At 46.1% G+C, this 14,121-nt stretch overlaps 2 protein-coding genes across 6 annotated transcripts in view; one reads left to right on the top strand and one right to left on the bottom strand.

The window, feature by feature from the left end:
- Positions 1-11,920, top strand: part of LOC144611915 (unconventional myosin-Ib-like) — a 49,507-nt gene extending 37,587 nt beyond the window's left edge. The window contains exons 20-28 of one of the 2 annotated variants that reach the window (XM_078431240.1): positions 1,244-1,312; positions 2,363-2,449; positions 4,086-4,160; positions 5,274-5,408; positions 6,241-6,347; positions 7,702-7,834; positions 8,692-8,844; positions 9,630-9,757; positions 11,354-11,920. In XM_078431240.1, coding sequence (XP_078287366.1) covers positions 1,244-1,312; positions 2,363-2,449; positions 4,086-4,160; positions 5,274-5,408; positions 6,241-6,347; positions 7,702-7,834; positions 8,692-8,844; positions 9,630-9,757; positions 11,354-11,477 — 1,011 coding nt within the window. In that variant the 3' untranslated portion in view covers positions 11,478-11,920. The remainder of the gene's footprint in view (positions 1-1,243; positions 1,313-2,362; positions 2,450-4,085; positions 4,161-5,273; positions 5,409-6,240; positions 6,348-7,701; positions 7,835-8,691; positions 8,845-9,629; positions 9,758-11,353) is intronic. The other variant, XM_078431241.1, reaches the window with a different exon arrangement.
- A 269-nt stretch (positions 11,921-12,189) lies between these two features.
- The window catches only part of timeless (timeless circadian clock), a 34,283-nt gene continuing 32,351 nt past the window's right edge, over positions 12,190-14,121 (bottom strand). For 3 of the 4 annotated variants that reach the window (XM_078431263.1, XM_078431264.1, XM_078431261.1), the window contains 2 exons: positions 13,824-13,903; positions 12,190-12,535 (listed from right to left, as the gene is read on the bottom strand). In XM_078431263.1, coding sequence (XP_078287389.1) covers positions 12,396-12,535; positions 13,824-13,903 — 220 coding nt within the window. In that variant the 3' untranslated portion in view covers positions 12,190-12,395. The remainder of the gene's footprint in view (positions 12,536-13,823; positions 13,904-14,121) is intronic. The other variant, XM_078431265.1, reaches the window with a different exon arrangement.

The following is a 14,121-nucleotide window of genomic DNA, read 5'->3' as shown; positions in this document are numbered from 1 at the left end:
TCACTCCCAAATACAGGACAAGGTGACGTCACCGCCCCGCACCCCACGTGACCTCACCCAGCCAGCGGCCACGGTTGCTGTGCAACCCACCTCGCAGCCCGGGCGGCCGCCATTGGTGGAGCGGGAGTACTTGGCCGCTGGCTGGGTGAGGTCACGTGGGGCGCTGGGCGGTGACCTAACCCTTTGTCCCTTATTTGGGAGTGAGGAAGTTGGCAACCCTACTGATACGGGACAAGGGCGGTCCCGTACGGGACAGACCAATTTAGCCCAAAATACGGGATGTCCCGGCTAATACGGGACAGTTGGTAACCCTACTCCACACCCAGGAGCATGGTGAACTCATGACAACCCTTGGAGCAGTGAAGGAAGAGGCTCAACATCACATTCTCAGGTCAAAAGATACTGATTCTGATTGCCAGTGACACCCAAATCCCAGCATAAAAAATAAGATCGCCATTGATTGAGACTCAAACATAAAGACCAGCCATTTAACCATCAGGATGGGTTTGTACACAGTACAGGGGTTAGTACCTTCTCTGCACTGCAATGAGGGAGAGCAAGGAAGAGAAAGAAAGTGAAAATAATCAAAACAAGCTTAGCAGGGAAGATATCCTTTACCTCCCCCCTCAACTCCATCCAAGGACCCAAACAGTCTTTCCAGGTGAGACAAAGGTTCACCTGCACCTCCTCCAACCTCATCTATTGCATCCGCTGCTCCAGATGTCAACTTATTTACATCGGCGAAACCAAGCGCAGGCTCGGTAATCGCTTCGCTCAACACCTGCGCTCGGTCCGCATTGGCCAAACTGATCTCCCGGTGGCCGAGCACTTCAACTCCCCCTCCCATTCCCAGTCTGACCTTTCTGTCATGGGCCTCCTCCAGTGCCATAGTGAGGCCCACCGGAAATTGGAGGAACAGCACCTCATATTTCGCCTGGGCAGCTTGCAGCCCAGTGGTATCAACATTGACTTCTCCAACTTTAGATAGTTCCTCTGTCCCTCTCTTCCCCGCCTCCTTCCCAGTTCTCCCTCTATCTTCCTGTCTCCACCTGTATCCTTCCTTTGTCCCGCCCCCCTGACATCAGTCTGAAGAAGGGTCTCGACCCGAAACGTCACCCATTCCTTCTCTCCCGAGATGCTGCCTGACCTGCTGAGTTACTCCAGCATTTAGTGAATAAATACCTTCGTATCCTAATAAGTGTTTGTTTGATTTTGACGCTGCATCTTTCTCATTCTCATGCAGCAACAAAAGAAATATACAAATATGAAGAAAGCCGCCATTGTGGTTCAAGCCTATGTCAGGGGCTGGAAGGTGAGTTTGTTCAGGAGGATCTAATACTCTGATAAAAACTAAGGCAAGATGTGGGTCTGACCACTTGCACAGATACGTATCGATTCTGCCCCTTGAAACCTTCTGAGGTGTTTCGACTGGCTAAGAATCGAACCATGTCCTGCACTCATCACAGTGGTGGGTTCACTGGTTGCAAGCTGACTGCAAACTGATTTAGATTAAAGGGGAATGTTTGCTCAGAAGTTAACATTCACCTGAGTGAATGGGAACCAAAAAGGGGCTCTGTAACAGCATGACTTGTAAAAACTGTATGGCAGATTCCAGTTGTAAATTATCATTTTGTCCTCATTTTCTTTTTTATGTTGTAAATTCCATCTAGAGTGCTTCAATGACTAAATGGAGTGAGGTTATTAAAAAATGATGATGTACGGCTATCTCATGGAAGACCTGGAGAATTCCCACCCTTGTGTTCAAGTCCTTCCTCGGCTTTGCCTCACTACCCATTCCTTCTCCAACCTCGAAGGTTTTTATTCACAAAATGCTGGAGTAACTCAGCAGGTCAGGCAGCATCTAGGGAGAGAAGGAATGGGTGAAGAAGGGTCTCGACCCGAAACGTCGCCCATTCCTTCTCTCCCATGATGCTGCCTGACCTGCTGAGTTACTCCAGCATTTTGTGAATAAATACCTTCGATTTGTACCAGCATCTGCAGTTATCTTCCTTCTCCAACCTCTCTACACTCATCCAATTCAGGCCTCTCACTGACACCTCTCCCATCCCAAGCTCTCCGCACTCCAATGCTGGTGGCCATGCCTTTGGCTGCCATGGCCCCAAGCTCTGTAATTCCCTCCCTGAACCTTTCTGCCTTTAAGATGCATCGTAAACCTGCCACGACAGCCAAGCTATCAGTCGTCTGGCCAAAAATGTCCATTTGTATCTTGGCGTCAAGATTTGCCCTGGCTTACACTCCTGTGGTGTGAAGCGCATTGGGTCATTCTACTGTGTTGATGCTGTGATACATTTTTTTTAATGTTCCTGATCTTGAAATGGGAAGATTGATTCTTTATTTCCAGGTTCGCAAACTCCAGAGAGAGTTGAAGGAGCAGAAATGTCATGCTGCAGCAGTCACCATCATTGCAGCCGGCTGGCGAGGTTACCAGGTAAAGTTAAGAGCAAATCTGCATTACAATCATTCTGCTTTCACGATGCTAAACTAATTACAGCTGTATTCTCCGATGTTACCTATTGCACTCTCCACAGCATCCTGAACTGTCAGTAGATTCACAGGTACTGACTTTCAGCTGCGACATTAAACCTAGGCCTGCATCTGTCCTCGCCATTGATGTAAAAGGTCCCATTATAGTGCAGTATAGTATAGTATATATTCAAATTTGTTGCTCTTGAATCCAAAGTGGATGACCTCCCACTTCCCTACATGGAACTCCGTTTAGAGAAGTTAGTGATTTTGCCAGAAGAACAGAAAATGCTGACAACAAGATATGTTGAAAGACTGGAGCGACTGGGCTTGTATACACTGGAATTTAGAAGGATGAGAGGAGATCTTATCGAAACGTATAAGATTATTAAGGGGTTGGACACGTTAGAGGCAGGAAACATGTTCCCAATGTTGGGGGAGTCCAGAACAAGGGGCCACCGTTTAAGAATAAGGGGTAGGCCATTTAGAACGGAGATGAGGAAAAACATTTTCGGTCAGAGAGTTGTGAATCTGTGGAATTCTCTGCCTCAGAAGGCAGTGGAGGCCAATTCTCTGAATGCATTCAAGAGAGAGCGAGATAGAGCTCTTAAGGATAGCGGAGTCAGTGGGTATGGGGAGAAGGCAGGAACGGGGTACTGATTGAGAATGATCAGCCATGATCACATTGAATGGTGGTGCGTACAGGCTCGAAGGGTCGAATGGCCTCCTCCTGCACCTATTGTCTATTGTCTAACACTCAGCAAGTCAAGCAGTATTTGTCAAAAGAGAAGCAGGGTTAATGCTTCAGGTCACAGACCCCTCAAGTTGAAACATTAACTCTGTTCTTCTCAGATGCTATCTGACCTGTTGAGTGTTTCCAGCATTTCTGTTTTTATCTCAGAATTCCAGCATCTGCAGTTTTGTTAGGATTTTCACTCATTCGCACCGCCTCGTTGCAACGTCCTGGTTTCCCCCACATTACCAATTCTTAGTTCAATTTAATGTCATCTGCAAAATTGCCTACATAGGGAGAGGTAGGATAGGGATCACTTATATCAGACATCTTCTCAGGAGTTTGAAAGAGGGGGCAATGATTTTAGATTTAAAAAAATATATATATTTTAGATTTTAGAGATACAGTGCGGAAATAGGCCCTTCGGCCCACCGGGTCCGCGCCGCCCAGCGATCCCCGTACATTAACACTATCCTACACACACTAGGGACAATTTTTACATTTACCCAGTCAATTAACCTACATACCTGTACGTCTTTGGAGTGTGGGAGGAAACCGAAGATCTCGGAGAAAACCCACGCAGGTCACGGGGAAAACGTACAAACTCCGTACAGACGGCGCCCGCAGTCAGGATCGAACCTGAGTCTCCGGCGCTGAATTCGCTATAAGGCAGCAACTCTACCGCTGCGCCACCGTGCCGCCCTGGAGCTGTTATGTGTGATCACTTGTGATTGTTAGTAGCATTGATGACACTAACTATTGGTAACTAAAATGGACTAATGCAAACTCTTTTTTCTAACTTTGAATTTACATCAACATCGACCATACACTGCGTCCCAACACAAATAACCTTTGCTTGTGATCTCAGGTGCGGAAAAGGCACAGGAAGTACTTCAAATGTAATGCGTCAAGGACTGTCCGGAAATTCATGATCTCTTCAATTGTAAGTTCAGTCAGTGAGCTGCATGCATTATATTTAACGGTCGGTGACTTTGGGTATTTGTGATAGGGAGAATGTCAATGCCAGGAGACAAAACATTTAGGTTTTTGTTTTGCACCTCGTGATGCATTGAGCATTCCCAGCGATACCATTATGAAACCACATTTCAGAAGTTATTCTGTCCAATAGTCAATAGTCAATTTATTTGTCACATACGCATAAATGTGCAGTGAAACGGAAAATTACCCACAGTTCAACAATAAGACCAATAAGAATAATCAATAAAAATATGCAATAACACACAATCATAAACCAACACCAAACAAAAGAAACATCCATCAGAGAGTCTCCTCCAGTCACCTCCTCACTGTGATGGAAGGCCAAAATGTCTTTTCTCTTCCCCTGCCGTCTTCTCCCGCGGTCAGGCTGTTGGAGTTGCCACGTCGGGGAGGTCGGGGCTCCCGACATTGAATCCCCGCCGGGCAGAGAAAATCCCGCGGCCTATTCCAGGCCGCGCCAGACGGTGAAAGGTCTGCAGCGTGCCGACCCAAGCCCCGCGATTCGGGGCGGGCGAAGACGCTGCCGCTGCCGGAGCTCCCGATGTCGGCCCCCACCCAGGGGCCTGCGGGCTTCCGACGTCCAGGCGGCCCGCGGCCGAAGCCTCCGGAGACGAGTCGCAGCCGCTCCCGCAGCATCCGAAGGCAGCCAGCGCCGCAGGTGGTGAGTCCGGGCCGCGGGCCGCGGGCTCTGTGAACCAGAGCCCAGGGTGGTCCCAGCCGGAGCCCGCCAGCTCCAGGTGCATGGCCGATGGTAGGCCGCAGCGGGAACGGAGACACCACACAGAAAACAAAGGTCGGGTCTCCGTTCGGGAGAGACAATGTTACAGTTCCCACCCCCCCCCCCCCCCACATAACACACAACCACAAACACTACATCATATTTAAACTACAATTAAGACAAAAACAACACAAAAGACAAACGGACTGCAGGCAAGCCGCAGCTGTGAGGGCTGATACTGAAAAGCCATACTGATCCCCAACCTCGGAGGCTGTTGATCTGCTGGATCACTGAATACAAAGCTGTGTGATAACTTTCTTTTTTTTCTCATTCAAAAAGGTGCAAATGTACTTCCGTGATCTGAAAAACAACCTCCCATCAATGTCTCCGCTGGATAAACATTGGCCAGTGTTGCGTTTTCACTTCTTGAGTAAAGCAGACGAGGAATTGAAGAGCATCTTTTACCTCTGGAAGGTCGGAAAGCAAGTTATTGTTGGTGTGTCAGTGTGCTTGTGTGTATCTTGCTCTTTGATTAATTTTCTACACCCATTTTACAGCATTAGCTACACCTGACTTTCCACTATGACACTGGTTTTAAACCTTTAATTTACAACTAAACACAGATCCTATTTCTGTAACGCCCCTCCCAATTTGTGCAACCCGCAATGGCCCCTTCATCCATGCTTGTCACTGTCACTACCAACATCCCTTCCAATCCTCTCCTACCTATCTCCGATACTTCCTCTCACCTCTGTTCCTACCAGGGTTTAATCCTCAGCCCAGCACTGGGAGAGGTGCTACTTTTGACTCTCATTTCCCTTCTCTGAAGTGGAAGATGGGATTTTGCCAGAGTTCCTGATCCAAACTGTATCCATTGATGGTGTGTATCTTGGTCATTTATTCCCCATCTATGACTGCTCTTCAGAAGGCTGTTTAAGCAATCTTTTGAATGTATTTAATGCACATAATTTATTTTATACCAACTCCATTTGCTACATTTATGTGAATAAATAATTCAGTTCTACTCAGAAGACTTCCACAGCAAAGATCACCTGGGTTTGAGTCAGGGTTTATGAGATCTGATTTTGCTGCAGGAAGAACATCAAATACAACCATCCAATCTGCAGAGCACCAAAGTTCCTGGAAATCACTGGCCAAAATAAAGGAAGCATTTCAGAGGCTAAAACTGGGTTTTTGAAATTGACATAAATGCTCACGAATTACAGATGCATGAGACTGCCCCTTTTAACTGAGCTTTTTAAAAGGTGTACTTCATCTCACAACTGTTTCCCACTTCACACTGCAGTGCAAGAAATACAGAGAAGGAATCTCAAGCCAGAGGAAAGCAGAATTGGAAGAGAAGCAATATGCCAGTGAGCTCTTCAAGGATAAGAAAGCCTCCTACGCCTCCAGGTAACCCAACATTTCCAGCACCTCAGGTCTCCATTGTTACTAATGAGTAAACTCTTGAATTACTTCAATACTGCTCCTTCCCAGAGGCTGCGACTTATCTGATATTTGCCAATGCTTCATAAGATACCCATGATAATAATAATAATAATAATAATAATACATTTTATTTATATAGCGCTTTTCATATACTCAAAGACGCTTTACAGAGATTTTGAGAACATAGGGAAATTAATAAATAGATAAATAAGTAAATAAATAAATGAACAGAGAAAGGAGACAGTAGGTGAGGTGACCTTCAGTGGTTGAAGGCAGTACTGAACAGGTGAGACTTCAGCGATGTTTTGAATGTGGTGAGTGTGGGGGAGTCTCTAACGGTTTGGGGTAGTGAGTTCCATAGGGTGGGAGCAGCGATGGAGAAAGCCCTGTCCCCCCAGGATCTGAGTTTAGTCCGGATGTGGGGGGATAGGAGATTGGCAGCGGCAGAGCGGAGGGTGCAGGTGGGAGTGTGCCTGTGGAGGAGGTCGGTCAGGTAGGATGGGGCCAGGTTATGGAGGGCTTTGTAGGTTATGAGGAGGATTTTGTACTGGATTCTCTGGGGGATGGGGAGCCAGTGGAGTTTGTAAAGGACGGGGGTGATATGGTCACGGATCGAGGTGTGTGTGAGTAGACGGGCAGCGGAGTTTTGAATGTATTGAAGTTTATTGATGATTTTTGAGATGTCATGGCAATATCTTTTCTGGGTCCTCGTGGGTTAAGCAGTTCACCAAACTGAGACAGACTGGCAAATTGAACTCTTCTAGGGTGCTGTGTATAATTTGCTCAGAGGCCTGATAGGCAAGGCTGGATAGGTAAATGGGATTGGGACATGGTCATTACAGAAACAAGGCGAAGGGGGGGACTGGACTGGCAGCTTAATGTTCCAGACGACAGGTGTCAAAGGCAGCATAAAAGTGGAGGAAAGAGAGGATTGCAGAACATGACAACAGTACTCCAGGATGAAATTAGTGGGAGATCATCCAGTGAGGCTTTCTGGGTGGAGCTGGGACAAAAAAAGGGGAGGAATAACCTTGTTGGGATTGCACGATAGGCCCCCAATAATAATAGGATTGTCATAGTGAGAGATTTTAATATAGCCTGGGACTGCCATATTGTTAAGGGCTTAGATAGGGTGGAATATTGTTGAGCGTGTTCAGAAAGGTCTCCTCAGGAAATGCATAGAGGAATGGGCAAAGCGCGATCAACACTTGAGAAATGGGGCAGGGCAAGTGACTGAGGTGTCAGTGCGGAGCATTGTGAGCCGAAGAGCCTGTTTCTGTGCTGTGTGACATTGACCCTGCTTCTGTGACCCTTTCAGTGTGCCTCAGCCTTTCAAAGGCCAATATTTGGACAATCAGAAAAAGACCAAGTATCAGAAACTCATCAGTGGCATGGAGGGCAAGTTACTTATGATGGACACAGTCATGAAAATTAACAGGACAGATGGAAAGGTAAGGACATCTGCCAATGCCCCAGCATCCAAGCGATACCTCTGTGTAGTTTATGGGTGAGCTACACTAACGTTGAAAACTGATTCCATGCTGTCGATTGATCAGTCAATGGCTCAGGCTCAGTAGCACTTTTACTCACTTTCCTTGTTCCCCCAACCCTATGATGTTACCAGGGCTTGGTTTTTATTTCTCTCCTGATCACAAATAACCTTTCTGGAAAATCCACTGCAGTCTTTCTTTCTTCTTTCTTTTGCATGTCAACGACAACAATCAAAAGTGGCAATTGGTGCTTCAGAGTACCGGAGTTGAGGCTTTGCTGCAAATGTTGCCAGTTCGGTAGAACTACCCAGGGTGGGCGACGAGGATGTAAAGCATCTCCTGCCCCTCCATTGCAGTGGAATAGATGCTTGAACTTGTGTGATAATGTCCCTATTGACACTTGTGTGTGAAGATGGTCCATTTGGTGAGATATTATGGGGGGGGGGGGGGGGGAAGTGATTGGAGGGAAAGGGGACAGGAAAATGACTCAGCACCTGCCTTAAACAGAAAAGAAAATACAAAAATCTGCACTGTTTAAAATAAAACCCCCCTCCTGGCTCTTTGACCCTTGGAATGTGATGCATGTTCTTTTACCTCATTGTGGAATTCCCTGCCTCAGAAGGCAGTGGAGGCCAATTCTCTGAATGCATTCAAGAGAGAGCTAGATAGAGCTCTTAAGGATAGCGGAGTCAGGGGGTACGGGGAGAAGGCAGGAACGGGGTACTGATTGAGAATGATCAGCCATGATCACATTGAATGGCGGTGCGTACAGGCTCAAAGGGCCGAATGGCCTCCTCCTTGTCTATTGTCTATTCCAGAAGTCCCCAAGGATCTTGCTGCTGACGAACAGCTCCTTTGCCCTGGCGGATGCAAAGTCCCCACAAGTGAAAACCGCAATCAAAGTGAATGAGATCAAAGGCATCTCTGTGAGTGGAAGTAGAGATGGACTATTTGTGCTACATCTAGTGGAGGTGAGTAGGGATGTGATCTGCACTTTATCAGAAGTGCTTTTGCATGAATGATACTGAGATCAGGAACCATTAACATCAGGGACGTCAGGTGTGCTGTGGTGACAGTGCAGTTTGAAAGTACAGCTGTTCTGGGAATCGCAGCAGTGTTTCATTGCAAAGCAAGCCTGATCCCTTCTCCACTGCACGGTGGGAAATGTAAATAAAATCAGATGATCCCTTCTCCACTGCATGGAGTGGAGGTGGGAAATTTAAATAAAATCAGATGACAATTCCCATTTCATCCAATTGTTAAAATAAAAAGTGAAAATTATGGATATTTCCAGCATTTTCTGTTATTTTACATTGCCAGTATCGGCAGTTTAAAAAAAAACATTCATCACCTTGTTAACTAAGCAGCCGAGAACAGCAATGACCATTCAACCACTTGGTACCCAATGTGTTTAGACAAAGCAGACAAAATGATGCTGGGGAATTTATGACAAAAAGATGTTTGAAGACACAAACTAACTTATTCTAGATCAAAATGAAGTCAACTGCATGCCCTAGTCTGATAGAAACAACATGCTGATTTGTTCCAGTGGATGCCAATGCCAATGCTGAGCATGGGCTGTGGCTGGAAGCACTGAGACGTTTGTGTCATCTTTATTATGTCATGAAGGCAGGTTTGGTGCAGGAAAACAAAGCATCCGTTTTTGGAATAAAATCCAAGACTACTGAGCGACTTTACTGCTTTGAACTGACTAAAAAGTCAAATTAAACTGAATGCAATTCCTCTGACTTGCCAGAACTCTCATGTTGGAGCGAAGGGAGACTTCCTCTTAAGCAGTGATCATGTTGTGGAGCTCACCACTAAATTGCATCGTGCTGTACTTGAGGACACCCAGAGGAAGATAAATGTGAAGATACAGGATGAGTAAGTAGTTGCAGACTGTTTAGTTTCTGCTGTTATAATTTTTTTCAGCGCTCTTAGTATTGGGGAATGAAACAACTTGTATGATACAAGGTAAAGCTTCCTCCGTGCTGTGCTGTCAGACATCCAGGGCAGGCCAGCAAGGGTTAAATACGAACCTGCTCCGCTGCTTCTGCACTGTCTCGTATCACAAGACTTAACACAGGACATCACACGTCCAGGGTCAGACACAGAGTGAAGCTCCCTGTGCACAAAATGCTGGAGTAACTCAGCGGGTCAGGCAGCAGCTCAGGAGAGAAGGAATGGGTGACGTTTCGGGTCGAGACCCTTCTTCAGACTGAAGAAGGGTCAATAGACAATAGGTGCAGGAGGAGGCCATTTGGCCCTTCGAGCCTGTACGCACCGCCATTCAATGTGATCATGGCTGATCATTCTCAATCAGTACCCCGTTCCTGCCTTCTCCCCATAGGCAGAGAATTCCACAGATTCACAACTCTCTGACTGAAAAAGTTTTTCCTCATCTCAGTTCTAAACGGCCTACCCCACATTCTTAAACTGTGGCCCCTGGTTCTGGCCTAGTTTTAAGGTGAAATGACACAAAATGCTGGAGTAACTCAGCAGACTGAATCAGTCTGAAGAAGAGCCGCAACGTCACCTATCCATGTTCTCCAGCGATTCTGCCTGACCTGCTGAGTTACTCCAGCACTCTGTGCCCTTTTGTGTATGAACCACCATCTGCAGTTCTTTGTTGCAACCACATGCAATGATAATACAGGCGCTCCTCAGCTTACGATGGGGTTCCGTTCCAAGAAACCCATCGGAAACCGAAAATATCGTAAGTGGAAATGCATTGAATGCACGTGATCACGTGGCCGCAAGTGAGCTGCGACTTACTGCCGTTTGCACCATCGCAAAGTCAAAATATCGTAAGTCGAAGCATCGTAAGGCGGGGAGCACCTGTACCTTAATCGGCGGTATGTATTCACAAAATGCTGGAGTAACTCAGCAGGTCAGGCAGCATCTCAGGAGAGAAGGAATGGGTGACGTTTTAGGTTGAGACCCTTCCTCAGACTCAGAAGGGTCTCGACCCGAAACGTCACCCATTCCTTCTCTCCTGAGATGCTGCCTGACCTGCTGAGTTACTCCAGCATTTTGTGAATAAACACCGCCGATTTGTACCAGCATTTGCAGTTATTTTCTTACTGTGGGCGGCACGGTAGCGCAGCGGTAGAGTTGCTGCTTTACAGCGAATGCAGCGCCGGCGACTCAGGTTCGATCCTGACTACGGGTGCTGCACTGTAAGGAGTTTGTACGTTCTCCCCGTGACCTGCGTGGGTTTTCTCCGAGATCTTCGGTTTCCTCCCACACTCCAAAGACGTATGTAGGTTAATTGGCTGGGTAAATGTTAAAAAAAAATTGTCCCTAGTGGGTGTAGGATAGTGTTAATGTGCGGGGATCGCTGGGCGGCACGGACTTGGAGGGCCGAAAAGGCCTGTTTCCGGCTGTATATATATGATATGATATGATATGATATGTACCTTAATCGGCAATATATAGTCCGCTATAAAAGGCTTTACTGTGCTATTTTCTTCCCCGAAGACTTTCTGTTCGGTTCAGTAAAGACACCGTCTCTGTGAGGTTTGTGAAGGCAACTAACGGGAACGGAAATGGTCCAGTGTGCAAGAAAATAAACAGCCGCCTATTGGAGGTGCATGTTCCTTAACCATCAAAGCCCAACCTGTCACGGTGCCTCGATAACCTGCCTCCAGCCAGGGTTGTGGAAACGTTAAGGCACGAGGTCTTGAAGTGACAGCAATTTTAAAACAAGTTTTAAATAATCATTGTGATCACTGATCACAAACACGTGCATTGATTCATATGGAAAGTCTCAAAAGAAAATAAATCCACGGAACACATGTCTACAAAGTATAATCCTCTTGCGACCAGGGACTGGGGTGCAATACTCCTACCCTGAGAAGTTTGACAACTTCTTGCTGTAAATTCTGATTAGCCATTTCAAACCTAGGTTAGGCAAGGACTGGCACCTTTCCCATGAAAGAGCTGCACTTTCTGTGCCCTTATTCCAGTTCATACTGCCTCACAGAATCAGACTGAACCCAGTTTAGTTTGCTGTTGGGATGTGGAAACCAAATCAAGCAAAAACGTTTCTCCCTCAAACAATGAAGATGAATGAAATGACTTTTTTGACAAACATCTGGAGCTGAAAATACTCTTGATTTTCCTGAACTATTACATGTAAACTCCTTTGCTGAATTGCAGATTAAAGATTTGAACTAGCTTTGTTTTATTTCAGACTAATGTACGCATCCAGCACATGACAAGTTATAATGTTTAAAGCTACAGTACTCTTATCAGTTTCACAGGACACCAGAACAATCAGTTATGAAAAAGGAGACCTTCAACTTTGCGTAGGTTTCTTTTATTTGCATTAAACAATATAACTATTAAAGATAGTGACTGCAAACGAGAATGGCTTAAGATAAAAAGTGTAATTGTAACACTTCATACAAACGTTACATGAAGAACGTTAGTATCTGCTGATGACAGTGACTCCTTGGCTACAGGTCGCCTTTTGTTGGACCCAGTGTTCAAAATCATTTCAAGAGACTGACGTTCAAAGTTAATCAATGTCATCATCATCATCGTCATCTTCAATTGCCCGCCGACACCTTTTGATCACCCTGTGTGCAGTGTCCGAGTCAGACTCCTCAGAGTTAGGGTCAGAGCCTTCCGTTGCCTCCACTTTTGGTGTGTCTTCTACTGAAAGTTCACATTCAAAACTCATCACAACCGTGGGCTTAGTAACAATTCCCCTCCACGTTTTAAATGCATCCTCAACAATACCAAAATAACATGGATGCCTGAAATCTGAAATACAAGAAGAAAACGCTGGAAATACTCAGCAGGTCATGGACCTGTAGTGTTAACTGTTTCTCCATCCACAGATGCTGCCTGACCTGCCGAGTGTTTCCAGCATTTTCAGTTATCGAGAATACTAATATGCAAGTGCAGCTTGAGATCAAGGAGGAGGAAGTGTCGGGGCTCTTGAAGAGCATTAAGGTGGATAAATCATCAGGACTTGATTGAATTTATCCTAGGTTATTGAGAGACAAGAGAGGAGATCGTAGGAGCCTTAGCAAAGATTTTTGCGTCTTTTCTAGCCACAGGTGAGGTCCCGGAGGACTGGAGAGTAGCTAATGTTGTCCCTTTATTTAAGGGAAGCAGAGAGAATCCAGGGAAATAGGTCGGTGAGCTTCACATCAGTCGTAGGGAAGCTATTGGAGAGGATTCTTTAGGATAAGATTTATTCCCATTTGAAAGAGAATGGATTAATTATGGACAGTCAGCACAGTCATGTCTCACTAACTTGATCGGGTTTTTGAGGAGGTGAAAAAAGGTGATCGATGACGGTAGGGTGGTGGATGTTGTCCACATGGACTTTAGTAAAGCATTTGATAAAGTCCCCCATGGTAGGCTGATCCAGAAGATTAACAGCATGGGATTAACAGTTACTCAGAACTGGCTTACAATAGACAATAGGTGCAGGAGGCCATTCGGCCCTTCGAGCCAGCACCGCCATTCAATGTGATCATGGCTGATCATTCTCAATCAGTACCCGTTCCTGCCTTCTCCCCGTACCCCCTATCCTTAAGAGCTCTATCTAGCTCTCTCTTGAATGCATTCAGAGAATTGGCCTCCACTGCCTTCTGAGGCGGAGAATTCCAGATTCACAACTCTCTGACTGAAAAGGTTTTTCCTCATCTCAGTTCTAAATGGCCGACCCCTTATTCTTAAACTGTGGCCCCTTGTTCTGGACTCCCCCAACATTGGGAACATGTTTCCTGCCTCTAACGTGTCCTACTTATAGAAGACAGAGGGTTAAGGTGGAAGAAGTGTGGGGTTTTGCAAATGTAAGGGCTGGTCAAATGCAAGGAAAAATATACAATTAATGACACGATCCTTAACAACACTGATGTACAGAGGGACCTGGGGGTCCAAGTCCAGAACTCCCTGACAGTGTCCACACACGTAGAAAAACAAATCTTACCGCTGTCATCCATTTCATCGTCACTGTCAAACACACGACTTCGCTTGAGCATTTGTTTGGGTTTGGTCTTCTCACTGTGACTGAAATAGAAAACATAATCTGGTTTTAATGCACACAGTAGAAGCACAGATCAGCAGTTGCCAGGAATGAGGGCCTGAGCTGTAGGGAGAGGTTGGACAGGCTAGGACTTTATTCCTTGGAGCGCAGGAGGGTGAGGGGTGATTTTATAGAGGTGTATAAGGTATCATGAAGGGAACAGTTAGAGTTAACGCTCGGTCTTTTACCTAGAGGAGGGGAA

This window comes from Rhinoraja longicauda, chromosome 42, assembly GCF_053455715.1.
Source record: "Rhinoraja longicauda isolate Sanriku21f chromosome 42, sRhiLon1.1, whole genome shotgun sequence".
Taxonomy (NCBI): domain Eukaryota; kingdom Metazoa; phylum Chordata; class Chondrichthyes; order Rajiformes; family Arhynchobatidae; genus Rhinoraja; species Rhinoraja longicauda.
The sequence above is the reverse complement of the archived record's forward strand: the minus strand, read 5'-3'. Positions and strand labels throughout refer to the sequence as shown.